Source organism: Theobroma cacao, chromosome 9 (genome assembly GCF_000208745.1).
Source record: "Theobroma cacao cultivar B97-61/B2 chromosome 9, Criollo_cocoa_genome_V2, whole genome shotgun sequence".
Lineage (NCBI taxonomy): Eukaryota > Viridiplantae > Streptophyta > Magnoliopsida > Malvales > Malvaceae > Theobroma > Theobroma cacao.
Genome location: NC_030858.1, coordinates 6611502 through 6638861, shown reverse-complemented (window position 1 = coordinate 6638861; position 27360 = coordinate 6611502). Strand labels below are relative to the sequence as shown.

Sequence of the window (27360 nt, the reverse complement as noted above, 5' to 3'; positions counted from 1 at the left end):
TGTCACCTTCGACGCATTTTTTTACTTATTTGAAACGCTTCATCTTCTTATCACAAGAACCCCTTTACAATGATCGTATGACACTTGGTTTTTTTTCTTTAGCTTCTTGTTTCAATGGAGCCCTGCAGTAAGGTAGCTGATGCATCAGAACTAGGAATGAAGGGGCACACATGAAGAATTGGTTTGGCAAGCCTCTTGAAGAAAACGGTCGCCGTTTCTTAGTTGAAAGAGGAAGCGAAAATGCTGATTACGGCATGGGGTGGACATAGTCGAAGAGATTGAACAGATTTCAAGTGGCAGCTCCTCAGCCTTGATCTTCTTTTCCTGGGCAGAGTCAAAAGTTCTTTCTCAGCTTCTGTAATAGGCTTAATCTGATCTCCGGAAGCAAGAACACACTCCTGTTGTCATTACAATTATGGGTAGAAAATTGGATCAACTATGACGATTAAAGAATTTTAAGAAATTTTGTTCTACGTTAATATGTATCATTTTCATTTAAATCATATTACGTAATTATATTTTTTAAAATAATATATTGATAACTGTTTCATAAAATCTTTTCTCTTCATCTAGCGTTATCCAATATTTTATTTGTCACAAAATTCTCCTGGCCGAGAAGACTGATATTATAGGCTAAATGATACTTACTATGATGAAACTTCATTTTCAACATAAATAAATTCCCTTAATGATTTAGAAGCACCAAGTCTTACAGAGCAAATGATAATCAATTAGAGTAGCTTAATTCATGTGGCTAATTAGCTAACTGGCAGGTAAAGGACTTGCAAGGGTCGCCCATGGATCCTGAAGCTGTCTTTAACACGTTGCTGCGGATGCTTGAACCAGATTTTGTTCCCTTTCTAGTATATCTGATAGGCCTTTAAACAAAGTATTATGCATGATCGGGGTATAACCCAAGCTAATTTAGCTAGTTAGATCTTGAGAGGCTATCCTCCTCCCCCAAAATTTTTTTTTCTTAAAAGACCTGTTTTGTTTTTTGGATAAAACTTTCCATTTACTCAAAAGAAGAAAAAAGGTTCGCCTAAAGATGGACATCGAACCTTTTGTCCTCTCTTACCCTTAAAATGGGTGAAAGGGTACACGAACATCTCATTTGAATGGAAGATCTTCATTTGGGTCCTGAAGGGTGAAGGATTCAAGCTTTTACTTAAAATGAATGAACACCTCATTTTGATGGAAAAATAAAAGTTTATTACAACTTGAAAATGATCTGAGTGTGCACGCACTTACCGGTTAATAGTATTTAATTTTATTACCTTGCTAATCTCATTTATCCTATCCTCCTCATCATCAAAAGAAACTTGCTTGTTCTGTCATTTGGCGTGCCTTACCAATGTTCCAAGCATTTTTGAGTTCCCAGTCACACAATTTATTCTCACTGACCCACAAATGGATCCATCTAAACAAACAGTTGCCAAAATTGGCACATCTGATTTAGACAGTACACCTGGCCGCAACAACCAATTTCAGAGACTTTGTAAAGCTCTTTGTATCATGATTTCACTCGGTACAAGCTTTGACAATGTACTATCTTTACATTGAATATCACTAAAAAATTATTTCATAACCGGGGCTTTAAACTCTGCCCAATTAGTGTTCGTTCAGGAAATATTTATTACACAAAAATTATGTTCAAACCACGAGAGTCATCCCTTCAAATCCTTGAATTTCAAAATTTGTAAACCATTTGCTCTGTGTATCCAAGTTCTTTGAGTATGCCGGTTAGCTACATGCCAAGGAGGGTTAAGTTAGGATAAGACAATGAGGTAACAATTACGAAAGAAGAAAACAAAAAAAGCTGTCTTTCATACCTCTCCTTGTGAATAGTCTTTAGCCTTATCACCAGATATGTGTTTCATCATCCCAGGTGGACCGCATACCTGAACAAACAGGGGAAAAACAGGGCAAAGTGAGTAGGCAACGTGTATGTCCTATTTGTTTCAGATGGCCATAATCTTGTTGCTGCATGTTATCCAGGTGTCTGATATAACAGGAGAGTTAAGAAAATGCCTTGTGGTTATTAAGAAATACAACTCTATTGACTATTGATCAGGTAGATTGTCAGGGTGGGTGCTTGGAACTTGCAAAGTTAGGTTGTAGGATTATGGCCATTTTCCAAAGCTATAACCTGGTCTTCAACGAGAAAATATCAGAATGTCCTCAACAAGTCTCAATCTCAAGCAACAGTGACTATCTGAAAAAAGGCTCATTTAGATTTAATCCTGAAGGGAGTTGCAAAGACCAAAAGATCAAGTGCATGCATGCTCACAGAAACCGCCTACTTACAGGCTGCTTCTTGTGCCACTCAAATAGCATCCCTCTGGAAGGTCTTAGTCTAACCATACCTCTTGTTTAAGGAAGCAACAGAGGCGAAATAAAACTTTGAGTGCATGTGTGTGAGTGTTTAATATTTTCTGTCTTTGCAAATGGAGTCAGAAAAATAGGCCTCTGCTTGTAGGAAGATGATTTCAGTTCTTCACCAAGACTGAGCAAGAAACATGGCAAAAATGTATTTAATCTTTCTGGAGTTGAAGTAATGTTAAAGAAAAAGGTGTCATCCACTCCATATAACACTTACTCCACATTTTGGCAAACAGATTAACGAAATAAGGTTGAGATCCAGAATTAAGAAAGTGACTTACAAGGATTAGAGTATCTTCACCAGGACCAGGTAAGCCTTTTGTGACCATATCCTTTGAAATGTAACCAGCACCACCTTTCCAATTTTTTGATGGATTGTCCACAGTGTAGAAAACCTGGGAAAAAAATGAAAAAAGAAAATGAAAAGAAAATACACAAGTTACTATTTGAGCAAAATTTCTACCTGCGCAGAAAATATTCTCGTACTGAAAGAATTGGTACCTTAAGATTTGGGTGGCTAGCAGCAAGTATATCAAGCTTCTGCTTTAGCAGTATATCATCCGGGGAGACATTGGCATAAAGCAGTGACACCTGTTGGAGTAGGTAAAAGTTCAAACCTTGCCCATGTTTGGTTTAAAATTATCACACACACACAAAAGGGAAAAATGACATTTACTAATAGACAGAAGGTTATGCCATTCTAGCAATCCAAAAAGCCTACCTGAGTGTTGTCATCAGGCTTCTTCAGTATAGCCTCAATTACCTGAAGCATTGGAGTTATGCCTGTCCCACCTGCAATCTGGAACAGCATCATATAATTGAGCGCAAATGGTGATCAGACTTTTTCAATAACCTTGGAAAACATGATACAGCTATAACAATACTATTCTGATTACTTGGTAGATGGTTTGATTAAACAATCAGAAAGCATGTGCACTGAAGTGAGAATTGTAGAAAACACAATATATGACATCGGCTGAATTTTTGGCATTAATTCTAGGGAACACAAAGTATACCATTAGCTATATCTTAGGGATCTTGTTAAAAACATATTTGACCCCAGCCAGTTAATAATGTTAAACTAGTAAAAGTAAGTACGAAACCTCAGTATATAAAATGAGCAAGAAAAATTGAATCCTTTAGCAGTTAAATATACAAATTCCCTAGGGGTTTTCCTTTTTTGTGGGAAAAATAAACAAGAAACTAGGAAACCAGATCTAACCATGCCAATGTGTTTCTTCATATTGGGAGAGTATCTGAGCTTTTCAATGGGCCTGCAAGAGATAAATGAATTCAGTGTAAAGATGACAAATAGTGTGATCTCTATGAAAACTACCACGGTGAATGCCTACCCTTTCACTTCAACTACATCGCCTGGTTTTAAGCTAGCAAAATGCTGACTCATTTTTCCTTCTGGATACACCTGCAACTTTTATCTTTAAGTTGTGGAGAAAGCAATTCACATGTGTGGCATTGCATATATGAGACAAGAACATCTTCAAAGTGTGAGAAAAAAAGAAAACAAAGAGGTGAAGGCATTTATCACTTCCTACCTTTATTAACAAGTCAAAGTATCCCTTAGCATCTGGGTCTGATATAGGAGTATACCTGATGATTGACATTATTCCAGTAGGAATATATTAACAACTAATATCTGTTTATTTTAGAACAAGTAGGTTGAAATATGATTTTGTATAGAAAAAACACACATGCACTCCATCTAAGAGTCTCTACTAATCCGATTTCAAAATTTTTAGCTATTCCTTTGGTAATTCTAAAGGATTATTTTACTAAAACTCCAGAGAAGTTATAATATGCATTGTATGAATAATTTAAACTAAGCAATGTCAAAAGTAATTTCAATTAAGGAAACAGATGCATATAATCCTTGTATTTGAGGTATTTTCCTCTCTCTTATTTTTTAACCTTCTATTTATAGACTATCATACAATGTTACTGATTGGAAACTTTCATCTCTTTCAATCTTCATGAACCAAAGAGTAATCAAGAACCTCATCTTAGAGTTATGGACAAAGTGAAGCTTTAGAATTTATTCCCTCACAAGCAGATGATATTTACCACAATAACAAAAGAAGGAAATGGAAACATGTGACAAATGCAGTTTAAACCATGGGACTACAAGTTGAATAACCTAAAAACTATGACTAATGAATTACCAATTTAGAATAACAGCCATGACAAGGGAAGTCTAAATCAAACTATTTATGAGTTCAATATATAGGCTTACGGTCTTATGACATATTTTGTTTTTCCTTCAGCATCTTGTCCTAATGGAGCTCTGCAGTAACAAGAATGCATCAAAATAGTGAGTAGAGGCAAAGTACTTCCAAATCTCATCTAAAATGTGCTCTTAAATGCAAATTTCAAAATCTTCCATAGTACTCATAAGATTTGTCATAAGCACCTCTAATTAGAACAAGAGAACATACCTCGTAAGGATGCATGAAGCGACATCTAAACCCAGCTTAGAAGTGGGATCAAATGAAAACCTGCCATTTTGAGAAGAAAGTGAATAAGGAAGGTAATTGTTCTAAGACACCTTGAGGAGGAATTAACAGTGCAAAACTTTGGTTGAGATGTTGAATTTAAAATTTGGATGAACAAGTTATGTCCTTGTTTTGAAGTTCGTTGTAACTACTTTTTTCGCTCTTAATCAATAAGTATTGATTGCTTTTTTTCTCATGTTTTTGCCTATTTGATAGTGCAGAATCTGATAAACATTAGTCTTCTCAATGAAGCACAAATCAATGAGAGAGATTGAGAAGATATTTAAGCGCAAAAAGGTGTAAAATGTAAATCTTATCTCTAGAGTTTATCCTATTAATAAAAAAAGTTTATGTAGATGACCATGTTACTAGTATCGATTAAACCAATACACCTATGACAATGATTGATTAAAAAATATATACCTGAATAACTGAGTATTGTGACTAACCCTTGCAGTATCTTGCAACTTAAATCCAATCCACTTATCCGACTTCAGAGCTGAAAATGTATAAAAGCATCCCCTGAGCTAGTACCTTAAAAGAAGGATGAAAAAGAAACTAAAGCAGATACTTTATAGTTTATGCAACCACTTTCGGCTTTATTGTTGACTAATATTCTCCCTAGGGAGGGAATGGGATCATGGATTTCACAGTTGAACTAAATAACACAATTCGGTCATCTAACAATGAGGAAGTCTAGTAAATTTCTGCTCACCAACTTTTGGACCTGTCTCTTCATTGATTTGATCAAGATGAACCTGTATCCAGAAAGAATAACAAAATAGTTACTCAAATCAGGATGCACACTGATAGGTGATAACACAACAATTATAAAAGAGCTCATATGTGTAGGCCAAATTATAAATAGACAGCAGCGAGCAGCAAAATACGATATGAACCTCAAAACATAATTTTCATCAAGTAAATCAAATCACCTAGATAAACACATTAGAAGTCACATAATGAACAGCCCAGGTACAACCATTCCTAATTTAAATACAAAACTCTCAGTAAGTATCAACACCCAACATTCATTCGGATATTGAGACCTCCCTATAAAAAAAATTCCAGAGAAAAAACCATACATGTACATCACTATTGAAAAAACACATTTAAAATGCAGATATAAATAAACCCATTGCACCAATCACACAATCCCTCCAGTTCCAAAGCATCCCACATTGCAACAACAATCAAAAGAAACAAAACCCAGATTGGAATTTATAGAAAACTAACCAAATTCGACTCGGAGAAGTAGTAGTAAGAGGAGATTCCACCAGCAACGGCTGCGATTGCTGAGAAGCGAAATCCAGCAAAACCGGCCTTGGGTTGACCTCCAAATGCATCGGTGAAGGAAGGTGGGGTAGCTTTGGCGAGTCTCCTAAAGAAGGTAGTAGCCATTTTCTTTTCTCTCAATGGGGCAAGCAAAGAACAAAAAGCTGATTCTTTTTGCCAAGGGTTTAAGAGTGTATAAGAGTGCTTTGACAGATTTCCAATTTCCAGGAGGAAGGAGGAATGGTGAGGTGCTTGCCGGAGTTGGTTTTAAGGTGTTCACTCGTTATCTGGTGAGCCACGTTTCTTGCATTTTTGGGCTTTGAAAGTAGGTTTATAAAGCCGAAGCCAAAGCCCAATCCCAAGCCCACGAGTTTGCTTTGTTTCTTACATCAGAGAATTTAGGAAGAAACACTAACATAAACCGTTCGTCTTTTCTGTCGAAGGCTGCAGCTGCAGGCACCTTATACTATCATCTTGACAGCATTAGGCGGATGAATGCTATTATAATCCAATCCTATAATTCAATCCTCTAAGTGTAGAAACTTTAGCAAGTCTTTGATGATTAATAGATTTTATATATATATATATATATGTACATATATACATGTCTTTTAGAGTTCACATCTACATTTTAATTGAAAAGAAATAATAGATTTATTACTTACTAGTTACAACGCATGCTTTTTTTAAAAGCAATTAAACTTGCAATGATACAAATTATCATCGTATTCTTAAAACCATGCCACCACATACTTCAAAAAGAGAAAAGGAAAAAAAAAATCTTTATTGACAAAAACGCATTATCAAATTTATTCTGTGGGAAATAATATAGTATTATTATGCAATCATAAGAAGACATATTATCAAAGCAAAATATTCATTTCATAGAGGAAACTCTATATTTAGCTAATAAAATTTTTATATCTGAATCTTACTTTAAAGAAAAATGCTACTCTTATAACAAAGCAAAAACTATCAGCAAGAAGCTTTCTAGCATCACGAGTCTGCCATTTAGGAAGCTGGGAAAGGAGCATGAGGTGTCAAAACAGAACAAATAAAGTACATAACAAAACATTCAAAATTTCAAATATAATGATTACATACGAACAGATCATTTCGAAAGCAATCCCGAAACTGCAAAAATGAAAGAAAACATACAAAAACAGATATAAGGTTTTCGCATTTCTACCCACTCTTGATTTTAGGAACAAATTCAGGAGCCTCATTGACACAAGAACAGATATGGCTATATCCTTACTTCAATGCCTTCCTTCGACAAGTGTTCTTTTACAGACTGAATGGGCACCTAAAACCCAAAGAATCAAGAAATTGTAATCAGAGTTTAAATTAATGAAGCCTTTGCCTGGTGCAGTTGAAGAGGAAATTTATTGTTTTTTCCTTATTCTATCAAGCTGGGAAAACTAAAATTCTCAAAATTATAAGCACTTGTATTAAATAATTACCTCCTTCCGATGGAAAATGCCAGCAGCAAGAGCTGCTGATGCATTTGTTTTCATGAATACCTCCGAGAAGTGTTCAACAGCACCGGCACCACTACTTGCAATTACAGGGATGCTGACAGCATCTGATATCAGCTTTATTAAATCTATATCAAATCCTTTTCCTTGACCTGCAAAGTCAGCAGGTAGGCATCATGATCATGAAAATAATCAAAAGAAAAGACCAGGATTCAGGAATAAATAAAATATGCCAGTAGGTTAAACAGCAAAATGCCAACACTAGATTTGACTTGCTATCTAGATTGAAAACACCCTTGCTCAATGGCTTCCACACTCTTACCAAAGGAATCCGACTCCAAAACTTATTCAACTTCAACTTAAACCGCAGGGAAGGACAAAACACCTACAGTTGCACTGTAACAGGAGAGACTTATCCTGCAGAAGTGATAATCCTTGTACTCCAATTGGAGGGGCAACTAATGGCACTGGTAATGAGACTATGGATGGTAAAAAGAAGGTACCAGCCTATGAATCATATTTTTTATAATATAAAAAAGACACTTCTACTCACTGAATTACACAAAGAAAGCCCTAAATTTAGCTAGCTTATTAAGAAACTCAGATAAAGTCTTCAGGTCCCAGATACCTTAAAATAAAAGCATTTCAGCATATTACATCTTCTGTTATTTTGATGCCCATCTGCACGTTAAGTAAAATTTGACAGAAACCACATATAACTTTGATGACCATTTATAAAACTAGCTACTAACTTTTTCATTAAACTCTCTTGATAAATATTCTCAGCAGCAGTTAACCATTGGTTGTAAATATAAAAAAGACTCTTGATGTCCTTTTCAAAGCAATTATCTGAAATGGCAATGTCATACTGGAAACAATTACTTATAAGGGGGAATTGTTTGAGTCACAAGAAATTTGTTTATACCATCACAATCAATGCAGTTCAATAGTATTTCTCCAGCTCCCAGTTCTTCAACTACTTTTGCAAGCTCATAAGCCCCAATTGGTCGACCTTCACGCCCACCATTAACCTTAGGAACAGAAAGCCATTCAGGATGTGCATAAGATAAAGACTTCTGAAACATAAGCAGCAAAGCTATGATCATTTAATCATTTATTTATATTATTTATAAATACATTAAGCTGTTAAACAAGCCCTCAGAAAGCAACATGATCCAAATTGCCACAGTTAAAATGCAAAACCATGTGATTTTCATGTGAGAGCAGTCTTCCCATGCTAGTGTTTGTAAACACAAGTGTGGAATTAGGTATGACTGGGTAAATATGCTTTAGCTTTCTCTTCCTCTAGCTCTTCCTCACAAAAGTCAAATCTTCTTTTCATTTTCTATGGCAAATCGCTGTTGATGCCATGGAAAGTACCAGCAAGCCTCTTCTCGTCCTGTCTTGCTGTCTTTTCTCTCACCCATTCTTTTATCTCTGCTTCCTTCTCCTTCTATTCTCTTCTTTCTGCTTCCTTCTTCCTTCTCCCTTTATTCTCTTCTCTCTTTCCAACCCAAACCTGTTTCTAAATACTTCTGAAATCTCCTTTTTTAGGTCAGATCTTGCTAAAATACCCACAATCTTGATTATCTTTTTTTTTTTTCCAAATTTAACCTTGATTGATTGTTAATGGATCCATGTTATTATGTTCGTATTTTACTTTTCTACACTCTCTATCTCTTTGACCAAAATCCAGATTTCTTCCAGATCCAAAGACAATTAGCTTATTTTTGGTGGGCTAATATAATTTTAATTGGTTTTCAGGTTAATTTGGTAGAAGTTATTATGGATGGCAAAGGTGGTTGAAGCTTCTTGGTTATTAAAGGATAAATTTTCAACTTTTCCGTTTTTTGCTTTGTCTCGTATTGGTTGAGATTTTCTGCATATTTATATATGTTTACTATGATTTTCATAAAGAACGCAAATACACAGATACAAACACAGACAATGTGCATCTGCTAACATGTGTTCTGATTGGATATCATGGTTGGTTGTACTTAAGAGCATTCTTTAAGCTTTCAAGATCCAATTGAAGGTTGCTATGGGAGTTTTGAAAAGGTAAAACAGTTAGAATTAGTTGAAACAGGATATCACGGTTGGTTGTACTTTGAATCTTTGGGTGGAAATATGAATTACTCTTTTTCTAGCAGTGGAAGGCTCCAATTCTGATGGTTCATCTACACAATGCCAGTAGCAATCAAAGAGATTAGCTGATTGGAAAAGCCAGAATTGCCAGTAGTGGTGTTTGCAGTGCAATGCTAACACAATTACAAATGGTTAGTTGCTTTGAGCTTGAGAAGAAATTTGCTAATATTTCAGTTTGAGTTTCATTTTCATTTAATGTTGATTTGCATGTGATTTGGAAATGTCAGTTCAATGACGTTAAATGTACTTTCCATTATAGTCACGTTAGGTTCTCATCATCTTGGATACTCTTTCCCTGATACTGGGTCTGGCCGTGAAATGTTTGAAAATAAAAGTGGAGGCTTCCCAATGAACCAACATTTAGAGACATCATTTCAAGTGCAGAGACAAATGACCAAGGAAGGTTTGTATATTGAGCTAAGTAAGATTTCAGCTGTAATTTGAATTCCGTGTTGGTGAGCTTGGATTTGCACCTGAACTACAGACTCATGCCATTTTAATGACTTTTAATTTTGATTTCGATCAAACAATGCATTGATTTCAAATTTCAAAGTCATTCTTCTGGTATTTTGTCCAGCTTCTTTAAGATTTTGTCTCCCATTCCAACAGCTGAAGGTTCCAATGGATTGTACATGAATTGTGCTAGCTGTGATTCCAAAGATTAGGAGCCAGGCAAACAACCACTCATCAGAGACAGTGCCAGTTTATCATTGCCTACATCTTTCTTCTTAAGTGTTTTCCTTCTATTGTTAGTTTATGATAGGTTTGACTGTTGCTTAGACGCTATTGTTCCTTATAGCATTGCATTAATTAGCACCTTCAAGCTAATTTTTTTTTTTTCTATCTTGGCTTTTCTTTTGTTATGTCTCGCACATTTCAATTTTATCTATGTTTCACGTTTTTATCTGATTATCACAATCTTAATACATGTGCCTTCCTTGTCTCATATTCTTCCTTTCTCCTGGCTCTCTTAACTCTACATACTGAGGGTCAAGTGCTGACCCCAATGCCTATTTGATGTAGAACAAGTGGTGGAAAGAGATAGATTTAGAGAGAAAATCAGAACTAGACAGAAGCAATTGAGGAGGAACAGAGGAAATCAGGAGAGAAATCCAAAAAGAACAATAGAGGGAGAAAATCTCGAATATTCAATAACTTAAAATTTTAAAATATTCATCACCCAAAACCTAATCGAAACTAAAATAACATATTTATAACAAAACACAAAACCCTAATAAAAATAAAAATGCCAAATATAACCCTGATTAAAAATTACCCTAATAAAATAAAACGCCTAAATGATTCTCCATCAGTTTGGGTCCTAGGTTTTAAGTGTGCTTTCAGAGTGGTGATTAATATTTGTAGTTGGAGGTTTTGATGTGTTTGTGGAATGATGTGTTTGCTTGCTTAGTACAAGATATAATTTTAAGATAGGTTTAAGGCATACTGCTAGCTTTAAAAAGTTTATCTAGATAAATGCTTTATGAATGAGCATGCCGAAGGCAGAAAGCAAAGAAGCCTACCGTACACTGATACCAAGCATATTCTTCTCCACTTGGACCTGACACCAAAAGGGATGTTCTAATTAGAAATCCTTATGAATTCTGAAAGTGTAAAATTTCTTGAAATGTCTTTGGAAATTTTTTCTAGCTTCCATCCACACAAAGCAGAATTTTTGATGAACACAAAGTAAATTTCACATGAATGGTAAATCCGAACACAGTAAAGATCTTCATTACCTGGTTTTGTGACCCTTATGGTCTTGAACTGCACATCATTAGGACTTTTAAGGTACACTCTACGAGGATCAATGCTTACAACTACTGCCTGTCAAATAAATATTCAATCAACTCATTAGAAATTCATTCTTGAAACTGCAATATAATGAAGCAAGAACCCACCAAATTAAATCCAAATTGGCTTACACCAAGTAAAAGCAAAAATTAGAAACCAAACTGACACCAGTTGCAGGGGTAAAACACACAAAGTGCTCCAATGGAAAAAAAAAAAAAGAAAGATTAAGTATTGAATATTGCCAGCACATAAATGAACACTTTCTTCACCAATTACCTATGCTTGCAATGATAAAAAGCCTTCTGCTTTCATCCATTGTTTCCAAGTTGTGTTACTAAATCAAAATATCAACCAACACAACAAAAAATTTATCATACACGCCCACCCAAATATATATGCATTTTAAACTCCCATATCCAACCATATACTATTTTTAGATGCTTTTTATTCTTTAACATTTATTAAATGTCAAGCAAGAAGCAGCAAAAACTTCACAATCAGCTAGAACCCAAAGGACGCATATAGTTGAGAAGATAAACAAATATAAACGGATACATATTAGTACAGACATCAACACATCAAAAACTAGAGTAGGAATCACCTGATTTCCATAGACTTTAGAAATTTGTTCTAAGCTGCTCTTTCCTGTCTTTACCTAAAAGAAGCATATACAGAACTATTAGTAGGAAAGATAGGAATGTATTACCATCTGAACTCCACACGTAAAAAGTTTTAATGAGGTGAACTTGCATACTTTGGTTTTCATATATTCTTCTGCTGCATGAACTGCATCACTCCCAATGGAAATTTTATCAGCCCCAGACCTAAAGTACTCTGAAGCAACCTCCAAACTAGAATAGTGCCTGAAAAGTTATGTATATAATAAATTTCTATACAAAATTGTACTGATTAATTACACAAAGATCACTTACACTTGCAGTATCAGGGAATGTCTAATAAATCACTTGAACATAAATTAAAATCTTAATCTTAAAATATATGAAAAGTAGATCACAGTATAACACAGACGCATACCTGCCATTTGCATCTGTAAAATCTCGTATACCACCTCCGACCGTTAGTGGGACAAAAACATTCTCTGAAGTGCGTCTTAATACCTGCAAATCACAGAAAGTAATATAAATACACATATAAAAATGCCCATATACAAACACTAAAAATAAATTTAAAATGCTACATCAAAAGATATTCACAATTAAATGTCAAAGACCTGCAACATTGGTAAATCGCCTAATGGGAAGTCACGGAAGCCAGTAATGTTCAAAAAACTGACCTGAAATTTAAAGTATAAAAGAAATCAATAATTCAAAGTATAAAAAAAACTTTGAAGAGGCTAAATGATTGCCGATATTGCAATATAAACATAAAACACCTCAAAACTATAAGCATACCTCATCAGCCCCATCTTTGTAATACTGTCCAGCAAGCTCCACAGGTTTGCCAAGGTTTCTCACCTACAAAAGTTTCTGATGAAATTAAAACCACATCTAAATCTAGCTAAGTTCTCTAGATTAAACATAATATAGGAGATCAAGAAGAAAAGAAGCCATTATTACAACTTAAATTCAACTTGTATGTCCTTTCATACCAAGGGGCACATCCCACATATTTGTCATGTATGGTAATAATGATGCATTGATATGCAAAATTTTTTAGGCATCCACCAATCTAAAACTGAAATCAAACAGATCATGGCATTAGAACAGTGAATGACCTTCTCGGCCTTACCTCATTCTCTTTTGTGTGCTCTCGTACATCATACTGGTCCCCTTTGGTGACAACAAGATCCCCCTTATCATTCGTCCTAACATCAAGACAAGCAATCACCTGAATAGAAGTAATATCACTCACCATAGAGCCATATGATCCACAACATCAAGAAGAACATGTTAAACTACTCATTTAGAGCTATGCAATTAAGAAAAGTAGAAAACTCGCAAGCTCAAACGAAAACCCAGATTTATGTGAAAAATAATTCAAGTTTCACAAAGTATTACCCTCTTAGCAAGTTTTGAAGCCTTCCCCTGAGTAAGATTCTGTAGTCAAGTGAATCATTCAGACCATTAGATGAACGAAAAGTTGATAAAAGAACTAGATGAATTAAATCCAAGGATACAAGACTACCTTTGTCCCCTGTGACTTTGGATCTAGAAACCTTCTCAATACAGAAAGACCAACATCTGAAACAATTTTAATTTACTTATCAGTGTCAACAGACAGGTTAACATTATGTCTGACATTTGTTCTGAGAAAAAAAAAAGCATGATATTTTACAGTTTTGCAAAGAAACACGTCCAATAATGAGATAACACCAAGTAATTATACTGGAAAACCACATGGAGGAACCAACTACTAAAGTCAGGACAAACAACTTAAACGATCCCCTTCTGACGCTCTTCATGCACCCATGTTACTATCATAAAAAAATTGTTATAATTATCAATTTTTTCTCACAAAGGCAAAGAAAACTAGAAAGAAAATCGTAGAGGTAAACTTTGTCAATAGAGACATGCATGTAACAAATCCTTTCCATACCTACAGGAAGTAACTTCTACATTTTGAAATTTGAAACTTGCAAAAACAAAAAAAGATAACTACTAAGAGCACAAAATATCTTGCCTCCACTCTTCTCTGGATGGAACTGAACTGCATGCACATTTCCCCTTCTGATAGACGCTATAAAATCATCACCATAATTGCATGTAGATGAAATCCATTCCTTGTTATCATCTGACTACCACAAATATAATAATATAGGTTACCAAACAGTACAAAGTATGCTTATTGAAAGGTTTTGCAACAGAAACATCAACGAAGCAAGGGTGAGAAACAAATTAAGAGGATGACAAGGAAGAGCATACTGGCATGGCACGGTAAGAGTGAACAAAGTAGACATGGTGATCTCCAATGTCATCCAAAATTTCAGAGTCTTTTGTAATTTGCAAAGCATTCCAGCCAATATGGGGTACTCTAAAACCATTTGAAGAGTTAAACCGCCCAACCACACCAGGTATCAAGCCTAGACCATTCACTGAAAGAAACGTACACCATGGAGTAAAGTTAAAAAGCTAATACCTAGAAAAGAAATGAAAACATGCTACAAAGAAAACAATCAAAATTTTCTCTATTTGCAAAATAAAGACTATTTGGTTTCTCCTTTTTTTCCTTGCCAAATCATTCTTCTTCCTATTCTACACCTCTTCTTTAAGCTATCTATATATATTTATCTATAAAATAAAAGTAAGAATGAGATCTAAAACACCAAAGGAAGATGCTCATTCCACCACATAATAGAACATAACATATACTCGGGAAAATAGACATGGAAAATAATTGCTACAAGTGTAGAAACTTTATCAAGTCTGATGATTAATAGATTTTATATATATGAATGTGTCTTTCAAGATGTACAAAAAATTGAGTTGTCTTAAAATTGACCTGGTCCATTCTCTTCACTAGACTCAAAAAGTAGTTGAAGGCCAAGACAAATGCCTAGAAATGGGCGATCATTCTTGATATAGGAACAAAGTGCGTCAGCCATCCTGCAACAAATGACAAATGAAAAACTTCCAAACTGACAATTTAACTAAGAAGTTATAATTTAGAGCTAAACAAAAGATATATTAGCCATCTTTAAAAGGTCATCTGGAGTAAAAGAACAAATGCAAATAGTAATATTATGACAATTGAAACTATTGGCCAACCATTGCCAGCAAGACTTACCTATACCTATGACATAAGTCAGCTAGGTCAATCTGGTTTATGTAAATTTTCTCATCTGAATGCTAAAAACAGGAAATAAATACATAAAGTGGAAAAGAAGAAGAAATGAAATCCCTAAATTTCACACATAGGCTTTCTTAGAAGTCACACATAAGGTTTATTACATCACAAGATCATGATCAAGAAGAACAGTAATGCAGGAAATTCTCTAATGATAATTCTTCCCATTGCAACATGGACACCATGTATGCATGTTGGTGAACATCACGCATACTTCTGAAAGTTCCTATGTTATGGTCCCTTGAAACAGATCGAGTTATGGGGCGGTGTGTGGAAAAGTGGGGTTTAGTTTGAGGTAAGCTGGGTATTTAGGTGGAAGGCTTCTTTTTTCGACCTATGTTTGTAATGCTGGCTCGTTAGAGAGAGCCTGCAGATCTCTTGAGTTTTAAGTATTCAAAACTTGAATAGATTCTGAACAACCTTTTTTATTAACTTCACTATCTCTTAAATACAGCTTGGTGGAATAACCACCCTTAAAGCAAGGAAATAAAGTGCAAACGTGGAGACACAACCTCCAAAAATTTGATTGGAAAACTACCGCAAACGGTAAAATAGGAAAAACAATGAAACTGTTAACAATAAACTGCCAACAATCAATCAGATATGTTGACTTAGTCTATACTTCCCATGTGTGAATTGCTTGTAAACTAAGGGATTATCTGATGTGCTAACATCCTACTAAGTTCATATCACAAAATGAAAGCTGCTCTAAATATTATTTTCAAAAAAAAATTAGTCATGTAAAAACTCATACCCGGTCTTGACCAATACATCCATGGCTGAAGCAAATGCCCCAACACCAGGAAAGATAAGGCGTTCAGCATCCAAAATGTCTTTTGGAGTTTGCACCTACATTTTAATTCAAAAGAAATAATAGATTTATCACTTACTACGTATCCATTCTTTAAAAGTAATTAAACTTACAATGATACAATTATCGTCATATTCTTAAAATCATGCCACCATAAAAAGAAAAGGAAAAAAAACTTTACCTACAAAAACGCATTATCAGATTTATTCTGTGGGAAATAATATAGCATTATCATGCAATCATACGAAGACATATTATCAAAGCAAAATATTCGTTTCATAGAACTCTGTATCTATCTAATTAAATTTTTATCTGAATTTATTTTGAAGAAAAAAGGCTACTCTTACAAAATTAGAACGTAAAGATTTAATCAATCCAGATACTCTCAAATTCTTAGATAAATTACAAAACTAAACCAAAATATCAATCAATTAAAGAAAAACAAAAGTAAAGTGTCTCACATCCTCTATCTCAAAGCCAAGATGGTGAATAGCATTCCTTAAGCTCCGAACATTTCCAGCTCCATAATCAAGCAACTTCACAACTGAACCCCGAAAAAAAAAACACCAAAAACTTTTTCAAAACAGAGTAAAAAGTTTCAAATAATTACTTATTATACTTCTTATCTTTTGGTAAGCACATAGAGAACTTTCATGATTTTGGACACTCAAATATAAAACACTTGGTCCTAAAATGTTACAGTTAGAACTTTTAATTTTCAAATTACAATTTGGACACTTCATCCAACTTTGTTAAATAAGCTGTCAACAAATCATTAAGACAACATTGTTATTGAAATGTTTGCATATCTTTTCTTCTTCTTCACTCCTTTTTTTTTCCAATGTTCTTTTCATTTGAATAATATCTTGGTATAGTGTCCAAAATTTTTTAGGATTTTCTACATAATTTCTCTTATTTTAATGAGAGAAAGTACCAGAACTAGAACCAGATGAAGCACAGATAACAAGATTTCTACGAGATATGGATTTTAAAATAGTTTTGTGACGCTTTTGGTGGATGGTTATAATAGACGATGATGACAGTGCAGACGACAAAAATAATTGTGTTTTGAAGCTTGTAGTGTAAGCATATGGCACCCCCTCCATTGCAAAACAATGCGGTTTATCAAAGCAACTGTCTTTATATTGTTAAGGCTTGAGGTGGAGAACAACGCCGTCTTTTGTGGAAGTTAGGCACTGCAAAGAAACCAATCCTTCATGAAACAATTCAAACTCAGCTTAAAAACAAAAGCAAAGCTTGTTTATGTTATTTGTAGAGGAAAAAAAATTAAGTTCAAGTAAGATCAAGTAAACAAACTTGACAACTCACTTCTTACAAAAAATTAATCACTCACTAGTCATTACTCAACAATCCAAAAATGAAAATTAAACAAGAATTCCTCTTATTTCGTTATTGACATTTTCAGAAACATAAGTGAATCAAGAAGACTAACTCTAATAAGACAAACAATCAAACTAAGCTCATCTAAAATCTACCTTGTTCCCAATTATGAATTAAAGCCTAGATAGTCAATCACCCAAAGTATAATTGATCAAAGATCGTAGAAAAATTGGTATGAATTTTCTTTACACCTTCAAATCAGTATTCATATGAATGAATTCATCATTGGGTATGAGTGTAAAGATGACAACATGATTAAAGAGAGGAATAAATTGCATCTGTAAAATCATATATCTTATTCGACAAAACAACAACAGTGTATTAACATACAATACAACTGGACTGGATCTTATGTAGTTCTGGAAAATACATTTAAAATTAGCTGAAATCTGCATAAGTGGAATACACAAATCAACTTCTACCAATCTCTGAAATCTGCTTATGTAATTTTATTTTGGCCTTAATTGTTGTTGGAAAGCTAATGGGCATGTTGTGAAGTTAGCTTAAAATTGAAATGGATCGTTGCTAATTCATCTTTACTTCAGCATTCAGCAGTACACTGCTAAAGAATACGGTCATATTAACAATGCAAGATATAATAATTCCTTGTTTGCTTATTCTGGCTATTCCAAGCTATGGATCTCATTTCATATTGCAGAAGATCATTAGAGGAGACTGAATTCAGTTTCACTAAATAGAATTAGGAAAACGAAGCTTGATGTGCAGATGTTTAGTTGCAGGATAGCAATATTCTATAACAGAAAAAATAATAAAGCAAACTAGATATGGAGGACGAAACAAGTACCTGATCCAAGTAGCCCAACTGCAAAAACAAAGAATTTTGCTACCCAAAACCCTAGAAAAGCAGAACAGAAAAATAATTTATCAAATACCAAACGAATAATCCCAGTACAAAGACTACAAAGTGAGAATCGAAGAAGGAGTTTACACCGGCGGAGAGGAGAATGGATTGCAGACGGAAGACGAAGCACGAGGATATAAAGGAGTAAGGCGGCAGGGAATGAAAAGAAACCAAAGGAGAGGGAAAAGAAGAGAGAAAAGAAGCGGGAAAGAGTGGTTAGGGTTGTAATTATCTACGATCACAAGGTATTTTAGTCAAATATGAAAATAATAGCATTCCAGGAATAGAATAACAAATCCTGGGAGTGGGGAACCATTACTGTGTTTTTTGGGAATGGCTATTCCCACCCTAAAATGTAACCAAACCAAACTTCAGAAAAGGTGTTATGAAGGAATAGGGGCCATTCCCCCCTCCCAAACGTTTGGTTAGTATTTCATCTGTCACAAAATGATGTCATGAACATTACTAAAATTCGGGAGAGGCATCATGGCTCATAAGAATATGACGTTACAGGCCAAATAAAAATATAATTATTAAGAAACCATCATTTTATGAAGAAAAAAAATCATTCAAAAGCCAAGGCAATCAATAGAGGAAATGATTACTGGCCGAAAAGAACAGAGGAAATGATTATAAGAGGGGCTCGGTTCGCGTGAGCACAATGGACTCTCAAGAACAGGTAACCTTTGTCTAAAAAGGCACATGTTTATTCTCTTAATATTCTTAGTTAAAATGGTTAAGCAACATACCATTTAAAAGTAACTCATTTTCATTTAAAATTTTGAAAACGTGAAGTTTAAGTAAAAATTAAAAATATATGTAACAAATCATTTAAATACTAATTTTAATTTATATATTAAAAAGCATGTGATTTGATTTGATATGTCAAATTTAAATTTATTTTCATTTTAAACTTTAGTAAAATAGTTAAATAACATCTCAACAGAGTTTTGATTTTGATAAAAGTTTAGAGTTCTATGAATTCATTCAAAGAAAAAAAAATTCCTATTACCCGTGGGCTGGAAAATGTAAACAATCATCACCCATATACACAAGTTTTTCTAATAAAGATGCTGAAAGATAGAAGCTGATCTCTGGTTCATTGAAGAAAGTTTGAGATGACATCTGAACTTTCAGAAATGATCATATGCTGGAATTTGAGTCTGCGTGGCATGGTTCTACTGAATCGTGTCTCTTAGGTTGTCTAAGAAAGAAATATTATATCAAACCACTTGCGCAAATTAAGGACAAAAATACTTTGTCATTCGTTTGATTGTTCATTGATCGATTGACCAAGTTGTCTTGTCTGTTTGTTCATTGAAAGAATTGATATACAGCAACCCCATCACCATTTGTGGAAGGAAAAATAATATAGATCCCTTTAGTTGAAAAATGAATCCACTTAGAATTGTTGTTTTATCTAACAGTAAATTGACTGTAGGGGAGTCTACACATAAGCAGGTGCATTCATTCCGAAGTAGTAACTTTTGGTGAGTACCCAATTTGGGAACTTCCCCTCTGACAGCTGAATGCTTCCAAGCGGCCATCATCGTCAAATTTATCAGGAAAGGACAAAACATAATTTAGGCCAAAGGGTAATAGATGTCTGTCTTTATATGGATTTGTAAAAATCATTCCTTGAATTATTAAAGTTATCTAAGCTTTGAACGGCAGAAAATGAGGCAATGGCATAGGTAAGAGGGTGACAATAATGAAGATTCCTTCCCTCTTTATATGATTGCTCATTCATTGTCATAGATGCAGATACAAAAAGCCTCTGCAGAATTAAGTATCACTGTCCCCATGTGCCTTCCGCCGTTTTACAGACATCTTAATAACAATCTTATTGTTGATTCTGGCCTCCGCTTTGCTGTCAAAAACGCAAAGAAATTTCCTTTTAACTTGTGTCGGTTTGGTTTTGTAGTTGCACCACACTATACGGTGACTCAACAGTCGACAGTGAGCTCGGCCATCGGCGTTTTTTGCTCGGGATCTGCAGTGTAGGGAGTCTTCTCAAGAGTCTTTATTAGGGGTGCAATCTGAAACGCATGAGAATTCAGTGTATTTTGAGGTCAGATTTTGGGCTTAGAGCAGGAGCCACGAGGATTTTGGTGCTGAAATACAGCACACCGTCCTTGGAGATTCTGACAGCTTTTAAAGGAGGTTTGTATAAAGGAGATTGTTATTAATAGAAAACTGTATAAAAGGCAGTGATTTTCGCTGATTTGAACTGTTGTAGCTTCTGAAAGCTTTTAGTAATCAGGGATGTTTGATGGAGGCATGACTATGACGTTCAATACTACTGTAAACTGCCCACCAGTTCTAGGTAATTTGAGTAAAAACAGAAGTCAGTGTAGAACAAGACCAACCCCATCAATTGCAGTACAAATGTATTCATCGCTTCTACAAACCGATGAGAGTGGAAATTTACCTGAATCCAAAAAGTTATCAGGTTCATGCTCAGCGATATTTAAATGCCAGGCTCAGAATTCCCTGCTTAGTCAAGCAAATACTGTCGGTATTATTGGAGGGGTTTCTGTTTTGTCCACTCTTATTTTCCTGGAAAAACTGGTATGCTGGAGCTCAAGAAATGGAGAAGAATGTGTTCCTTTTGTCGTCTGCAGTGATCCAGCCTTGGATGAGGGCCTTATCTCTCAAGGTTCAATTCATTCATCTTCAGGTGAAATTGCTCAAAAGGAAGTGAATCACGAACCTATTGTTGAGAATCTGAGGAATAAAAGAGTATTTCTTGAGCAGTCTGGAGCTCGTTGCATAGTTACGCCATGCCATATCTCACACGCATGGCATGATGAGATATCTGAGGGCTGCTCGCTGCCATTTTTTCATGTCGGTGAATGTGTTGCCAGAGAGCTTAAGGAAGCAAAACTGAAACCACTGGATGCTGGCAGTACTGTGCGGATTGGGGTGCTTGCCACCTATGAAACTATAGGTGCTGGTTTTTATCAGGAAAAACTCCAGAAGCAGGTATCATAATTCCTAACTCATGCCCTTCTCTGCATAGTGTTTGTCCCATCACAGAAATTTTAGCTTATTTGAGTTTTACTATTGCCCCTTCACTGGAATATCTGATTCTGTATCGAATCTTTTTGCTGGTTTGACCTCACAAACAAATATTTCTTTTGAGTTGCTTGTCTAAAAAATTTTAAATATTAAGTTGGTATATACATTATGATGAAAGAGACCTAAATTGTAGTCTCAAACACATGCATCAGAAGGAGCAGATAAGTTTTCATACGCACCACATTCAGCACATGAGTTCTGTTGAGGAGAAATGAATTATTCAGTCCTGCCCTCTTGGGTTACTGTGGTCCGGTGTTTGACAGAGATATATTCAATTATATACGTGTTCTGTCTCATGTCTTCTGCTAGAAATTTGAAGCGTTGTTGCTACCCCTGGGTTTTGGGGTTGGGCACAGTTGCTCACTTAGTAGGAGTTTTTGGGAAAAAAGATGAAGACCTCTTATAGAGCAGGAACAGGTTTTTGGTGCCGCAGCAGTTGCGGTTGATCTCTTAGACCAAGTGCCTAATGAAACAGAGTAACTGTTTAGATTTTAAGTTCAGAGCTATACCCTCAGTTGAGAGACGATGAGGGCTCATTCACCAGGCACCAAAAACCTTTTCCTTGATTTGATCTGGTTGGAGAACCTCATATGAAACAACTAATTTGAAGACAAAGGGCTTGAAAAGGAGTTCTGTCTGCTTCCTATTGGCCTTTCTATCAAGGTACTCAAACAATTTGAAGATCTGGAATATCTAATGGACGACAGTTCTGCTTCTCAAGCATCACATCTTTGTTTTGAATCTGTTTTATCTTTCCGCTGTCTTTTTCCATATTTGTTTATTTTACCTACATCACTCACAAAATTTCAGCTTGCACAGTATGAAAATACCACTTGGGGGAATTTTCATTATGTTCATCCTGAAGTGCACTTCTATTCTCCTAACACTTCAATTTGCAGGGTTTTGAGGTTGTTTTGCCAGACAAGGGAACCATGGAACACATTCTGATTCCTGCAATTGAATCATTGAACAGAAGGGACATGGAAGGGGCTCGGAACCTCTTGAGAGTTGCAATCCAAGTCCTTTTAATCAGCGCTGTGAATGTTGTCATCCTTGCTTCTGATGAACTGCAGAATCTTTTACCTCGAGAGGATCCTCTTGTCAAAAAATGTATTGATCCGATGGATGCTTTGGCCAGGTCGACTATAAAATGGGCCAAATCTGCAAAGAAGGTACATAAGAAAACTTGAACAATACTTGGCATCACACTGCCAAAACGTGTGAAAAATCTTGCTGTGTTGTAGGAGTATTTGTCTATCAGAAGTGCCTGCGTCTTGTTTATATTATTGTGTCAATAAAAGAATAATAACAGATGCATATGATTATACCCTAAATTAACCTTAAAACCTGTGTTCCAGAACATTGATCCCGGCTTAGACACACCTGCCCTTGTTCTAAATGCAGAACCAACAATCTGCATGGTCAAATGAAAAGAAGGGAATTGTTTTGAATGTGAAGATTGACAAAAGAAGCCTACATCAAGTCTCAGGCTCTGACAGTTGACAGCTGCCTTTACAGGTTGTGTAGAGAATAGAGAAACCCATTAATCAGTAATAACCTGTTAACGTAAATGCGTAAATCTAATGTTCTTAGAATCATGCTTCTCATTTTTGCTGTTGGGAGTAACTCTTTAACATTTGACAAGACAATCAATTAACGTCTGATTGCTGAATGATCACAATGATTAATGGAGTACGGAAGCAAGATTTAATGTTAAATCCTGGGTAAGTTCCCAACTGGAATTAGTACAGCCCTAGGTCATTAACCCAGGGGATATTGGATTTGGTTCAGGTCATAAGTATAACTAGAAATATAATTTGGGAACTAGGCTTTCTGCGACTTATAGTTTAGACTTCAATTTTTCAGTAAGTTCCTTGAGAACAAACAATTACATCTCCTTTCTCAATTCCCACTTTTCTAAAGATGCAACCTGGTACTTTCCGGTACCAACTTTAGGAAGTTTTCTGGTAAGTTACAAGAGTTGGCAAAAAGCTAGTCTGCAATCTCCAAAAGTGATACCAATAGCTGCGCTGTGTAATGCCGTACTACATGTGAACTTCATCCCTCAGCAAATTAAACTAACCAAACTTCACAGTCCACTGATTATTAGTGAACCTAAAATCACATTTTCCAGTCATTCTAGCGTACCTGCTTTGGATGACATGATAAACAGAGGAAAAATGTATGAGATTTGAATGCGATAAAGTTGATGGCAAATGAATCTACATTGAACATTGAATCTTAAGTTAATGTTGATTACACAGACAAATGGGCAAACTTTACAGAAAGCAATGTCCAAAAATGAAAAGGGGAACTGCTTTCATTCATTTTGAAAAGATTATTGCAATTTTTTCTAATATAAGATAGCAGAAATTCTAGTATTTCAAAGAATCCTTAAGAAGAAGAAAAGCACAAACTTTCCCTTAAAATGAGGACGAACACATTGGAACAAGCACAATGCATCTGCTGCAGCCTGCAGTCTTTTAGTCTTCGGAAGAGAATGAGAATGCTATAAATTTGAAATGGAACTGCTGGGTTGTTTCAATAGAGCTGCAGCACTAGTCGATGGATCTTCATTAGCCCATGTAGAAATGAGGTGATAGGCAATTGCGAATGGCCCAGGAATAAACATTGGAGCAAGTTCCCCACTTTCCACATTAAAATCTGCTGACAAACTCTGTCCCCTCTCAACTCCTTTGCACATTTGATCTACTTTAGTCGCGGCTGTTCTTTGTGCCTTCTTGTACTCAGCAAATGTCAATGCTTTCCTTACATCTTCTCTACTGTGCCACTGAGCATCTAGACAAAAAAAAAAAAGTTTCACCATTATTAAACCCAATCTAATAAGTACAAGAACAAAATACTGGAAAATAATTTCCCCCCCTGATGCTTGAGGACTGGGGCTCCTAGGATAAATATGTTCAAGCACATGCACCTGCCCACATGTGTGTGCATCATTCAATCCACTAACCATATACAGTCTTTTCCTTGACTCATATATTTCTATGATTCTATTGCAAAATGCAAGGAACCCATTACATTTCAAGATTTTCTACAGCAGCTTATCTGACAGTGCAAAAGCCCTTGTTATAATCTGTGATCAAACCTACATAACTATTGCAAATTTTTTAAACCCATATTATTCATAATGAATGCTGAATCCCCTGCATCATAAAGTTGGTTCCTCAAGAATTGAATTTTCAAACTGTGTTTCAATATGTCACATGTATTAACCATTAAGACAGTTTTTGTTCCACAGAACCCCAGTGAAAAACCATTAGCAGCGCCATAAAAAAACTATGCTTCATTACAGTGACAATCAGGATGGCAAAGGTGCAAACAACATTGACCAGTATTTAAATAAAGTGCAATGGAGAGAACATCACCAATCTCTTAAGTATGGGTTAAGCATGGTTTAGACAGCACAGGAGTTGACTACTAGTTTTTCAGCATCTAAGGGAAAAGAAAAACAGAAAAATTACATAGCAAAGGACTAAAAAATATGTTCGCTTTAAAATAAAGCAACCCTGAAATGAAAATTGTAAATGACATTAAATATCTGCATGTTCAAGTACCTTCTAATTCTTCCTTATCCACATCTATTTCAAGAGATTTTGCATACGCAAAAAACCCGACCATCAATTGGCACGGTATGCTACCTGGACCAACTGAAAACAAATCAGATTAGTAATTTTACAAAGGAACAGATGTAAATATGCTTATATAAATAGGGGGAACTGTATAACATTGTGCAAGAAACTAAAAATGCAAATTAGACAAGGTTTTATACTCCTAAAAAAACAAAAAATAAAAACAGTTACTAGATAGAAAATTACAAAACAGAGAAAATTTTCAAAGACAAAGCATTAAACCCTACCGCAGCACACTGTTTCAAAAAAAATGAAACGAAAAGAAAAGAAAGGATATTAACAAACCATTACAAGTACTAATGTCTGGCTGGACAAGTGGAGTCTAAACTACCATCAGTATATAAACAGTTTTCTATTAAGTATAATTATATCTCCTTAACAGTTTAAAGGAAAAATCAAATACAAACCATAGCACAACACAATAAAACATACACATGGAAACAATGTTGCAGAATGATACCAGGCCACGGCTGAGAACTATGATAGACAACTTCTCCAACTTCAATACCAGTCTCTTCATATGTTTCTCTCCTCACTGCCTCTTCTAAGCTTTCCCCTGGCTAATGAAAATTGAAGATATGAAACAATGAAATTGCAGAAATCAACAACGATTTTTTTTTATTGACCAGGATGTTGAGAACAAGGGTGAGATTGCTCTCTTTCTCATATTTAAGATAATCTCTAATCTAAAACTTGATAAAAGTTTGAAGTTTCCTAAGGCAGTTACCTCTATGAATCCAGCTAAGCAACTCCACATTCGAGGTACAAATCTGGACTGTCTACTTAAAAGTGCACGATCATTTTCTCTATCAATTACCAACATAATGACAACCTATTGTCAAGAAACATTAGTTAGACAGAGCAATGTGACACCCTACAAATCCACTGGTCGAAAATTTCAAAGTTCAAACATCAATTGAGGCAATATAAGAGTAATGCTTTACTGGATCAACACGAGGGTAAACCCTAATTTTGCATAATTCATTGGAGCATTGTTTCCTTCTCCCAGCTTCCTTGGGGACTGTTTTCTCTCCACAACGTCCACAAAATCGTGATAAATTATGCCATTCAAGCAATGCCCGTGCCTGATCAAATGTAATAAACAGGTAAAAGTAAGACTCTCGGTACAAAATTATGCAAAAGGTGACTAATAGTAATTCAAAAGGTGCAAAACCTTTCATATTTAATCACAATGGCCAATGCAGAAAAACAAAACAGTAACCAAAACTTAGCAATGCCAACTGGATAATATTTCAACAGCATCATTCATTTAAAACAACACGCATTTTTTTAACAAAGAATGAAGCTTCAAATGCAAAAAACAAAAAATAAAGCACAAAACATGATCAATATATCCAAAAAATCACCACTTTTCCCACTTACATGACCAGCAACAGCCAATTCACCCATAGCCAAAGAATCAGCCCAATCAGTAGCCACCATTAGTGTCCTAAGCTCCACAAAACAAAACTGCCTGCCACCCAATTCAGGAACCAACCCACCTTCCTCAGAAACATCAATAGCCCAATAAACAACATCTTCCTCAGCCCTTGAACCCAAATAAACCAAAGACTCCTCCCTCAGCTGGCGCCCACACTTTCCCAAAATACCCTCACAATCAGCCAGACTGATCCACCCCAGATGCCAACTAGGCACAACATCATCCCCAGTAACAGAGGAAGAAGCCAAAGGTCTACCCTTTCTGAAAGGCAAGACCTTGAAAAGAGGAGACTCTGGAGGAGGATGGTTTTCTGGGTTCTGGAGGAGACGGGTTTTCAGGGACTCAAAAGCTGAAGAAGGGGAAAATGGATCATGGGTTTTAGGGGTTTTGGATCTTAAAGGATTGCCAGCAAATGCATGGGAATTAAGGCTCATGGACATCGTGGTTAGAGAAGAAATGATGGTTCTTTTTGTTAGAGTTAGGGTTTTAGAGAGAAGGAAACGAGAGGAAGTAGACGAAGAAGAGAGGAGGCGAGAAAGAGAGAGCATGACTCCCCCTGGTCCATTTGGGTGGTTGATACTTGATGCTTGAGAGAGGGAGGGGGGTAGGAACTAGGTGATGACTAAGGCGTTTGGAGATATGACACGTGTCTCGTTTAAGAACTTCACCTTTTCTTGTGGGTCCCTTAGTTGATAACCAGCTCCCGGACGGGCGGGCAGCCACGAAACC

General features: G+C 35.5%; 4 protein-coding genes across 8 annotated transcripts; 1 reads left to right on the top strand and 3 right to left on the bottom strand.

Annotated features, from left to right (window-relative positions):
- On the bottom strand, positions 1422 to 6459 carry LOC18588726 (NADH-cytochrome b5 reductase-like protein). The gene is made up of 13 exons (XM_007013321.2): positions 6126 to 6459; positions 5605 to 5647; positions 5313 to 5388; positions 4833 to 4892; positions 4631 to 4681; positions 3936 to 3990; positions 3735 to 3805; positions 3605 to 3656; positions 3104 to 3181; positions 2884 to 2973; positions 2664 to 2777; positions 1833 to 1901; positions 1422 to 1747 (listed from the first exon to the last, which is right to left on the bottom strand). Exons 1-13 carry the CDS (start codon positions 6288 to 6290, stop codon positions 1691 to 1693), a joined length of 981 nt encoding a protein of 326 aa, XP_007013383.1. The 5' UTR covers positions 6291 to 6459; the 3' UTR covers positions 1422 to 1690.
- LOC18588725 (imidazole glycerol phosphate synthase hisHF, chloroplastic) lies at positions 7045 to 18583 on the bottom strand. Of its 5 annotated transcripts, none has more exons than XM_018128235.1 (22): positions 18547 to 18583; positions 18403 to 18453; positions 17131 to 17392; positions 16658 to 16740; positions 16140 to 16234; positions 15041 to 15144; positions 14464 to 14633; positions 14222 to 14336; positions 13727 to 13782; positions 13600 to 13638; positions 13331 to 13429; positions 12994 to 13056; positions 12813 to 12875; positions 12617 to 12699; positions 12336 to 12444; positions 12183 to 12236; positions 11527 to 11614; positions 11311 to 11348; positions 8568 to 8718; positions 7628 to 7794; positions 7423 to 7470; positions 7045 to 7298 (listed from the first exon to the last, which is right to left on the bottom strand). In XM_018128235.1, exons 3-22 carry the CDS (start codon positions 17300 to 17302, stop codon positions 7248 to 7250), a joined length of 1848 nt encoding a protein of 615 aa, XP_017983724.1. In that variant the 5' UTR covers positions 17303 to 17392; positions 18403 to 18453; positions 18547 to 18583; the 3' UTR covers positions 7045 to 7247. The 5 variants fall into 5 exon arrangements, with proteins under 5 accessions (XP_017983724.1, XP_007013379.2, XP_017983727.1 ...); XM_007013317.2 differs by having other exon boundaries at positions 8568 to 8673; positions 18547 to 18581; XM_018128238.1 differs by having other exon boundaries at positions 17294 to 17392; positions 18547 to 18580.
- On the top strand, positions 20101 to 23135 carry LOC18588723 (probable amino-acid racemase). Its single transcript, XM_007013314.2, has 4 exons — positions 20101 to 20153; positions 20384 to 21444; positions 22440 to 22712; positions 22899 to 23135. Exons 2-4 carry the CDS (start codon positions 20725 to 20727, stop codon positions 22968 to 22970), a joined length of 1065 nt encoding a protein of 354 aa, XP_007013376.2. The 5' UTR covers positions 20101 to 20153; positions 20384 to 20724; the 3' UTR covers positions 22971 to 23135.
- LOC18588722 (nudix hydrolase 19, chloroplastic) lies at positions 23747 to 27255 on the bottom strand. The gene is made up of 6 exons (XM_007013311.2): positions 26574 to 27255; positions 26135 to 26275; positions 25918 to 26022; positions 25651 to 25750; positions 25116 to 25208; positions 23747 to 24339 (listed from the first exon to the last, which is right to left on the bottom strand). The coding sequence occupies exons 1-6, from the start codon at positions 27177 to 27179 to the stop codon at positions 24050 to 24052; spliced, it is 1335 nt and encodes a 444-aa protein (XP_007013373.2). The 5' UTR covers positions 27180 to 27255; the 3' UTR covers positions 23747 to 24049.

What these genes read in the sequence shown, in the direction of transcription:
- LOC18588726 (XM_007013321.2), bottom strand. Translation starts at nt 6,290, where the DNA reads ATGGCTACTACCTTCTTTAGGAGACTCGCCAAAGCTACCCCACCTTCC. An exon ending in ACTTTGACTTGTTAATAAAG is followed by an intron (nt 3,806 to 3,935) that starts GTAGGAAGTGAT and finishes TAAAAGTTGCAG; the next exon opens with GTGTATCCAGAAGGAAAAAT. An exon ending in AGCCTGATGACAACACTCAG is followed by an intron (nt 2,974 to 3,103) that starts GTAGGCTTTTTG and finishes CTACTCCAACAG; the next exon opens with GTGTCACTGCTTTATGCCAA.
- LOC18588725 (XM_018128235.1), bottom strand. Translation starts at nt 17,302, where the DNA reads ATGGAGGGGGTGCCATATGCTTACACTACAAGCTTCAAAACACAATTA. An exon ending in CAAAGTCACAGGGGACAAAG is followed by an intron (nt 13,639 to 13,726) that starts GTAGTCTTGTAT and finishes ACTTGACTACAG; the next exon opens with AATCTTACTCAGGGGAAGGC. An exon ending in TGTCGAAGGAAGGCATTGAA is followed by an intron (nt 7,299 to 7,422) that starts GTAAGGATATAG and finishes TCATTTTTGCAG; the next exon opens with TTTCGGGATTGCTTTCGAAA.
- LOC18588722 (XM_007013311.2), bottom strand. Translation starts at nt 27,179, where the DNA reads ATGCTCTCTCTTTCTCGCCTCCTCTCTTCTTCGTCTACTTCCTCTCGT. An exon ending in GCTTAGCTGGATTCATAGAG is followed by an intron (nt 25,751 to 25,917) that starts GTAACTGCCTTA and finishes AATTTTCATTAG; the next exon opens with CCAGGGGAAAGCTTAGAAGA. An exon ending in GGATAAGGAAGAATTAGAAG is followed by an intron (nt 24,340 to 25,115) that starts GTACTTGAACAT and finishes TTTTTTGTCTAG; the next exon opens with ATGCTCAGTGGCACAGTAGA.
- LOC18588723 (XM_007013314.2), top strand. Translation starts at nt 20,725, where the DNA reads ATGTTTGATGGAGGCATGACTATGACGTTCAATACTACTGTAAACTGC. An exon ending in AGGAAAAACTCCAGAAGCAG is followed by an intron (nt 21,445 to 22,439) that starts GTATCATAATTC and finishes TTCAATTTGCAG; the next exon opens with GGTTTTGAGGTTGTTTTGCC. An exon ending in GGGCCAAATCTGCAAAGAAG is followed by an intron (nt 22,713 to 22,898) that starts GTACATAAGAAA and finishes CCTGTGTTCCAG; the next exon opens with AACATTGATCCCGGCTTAGA.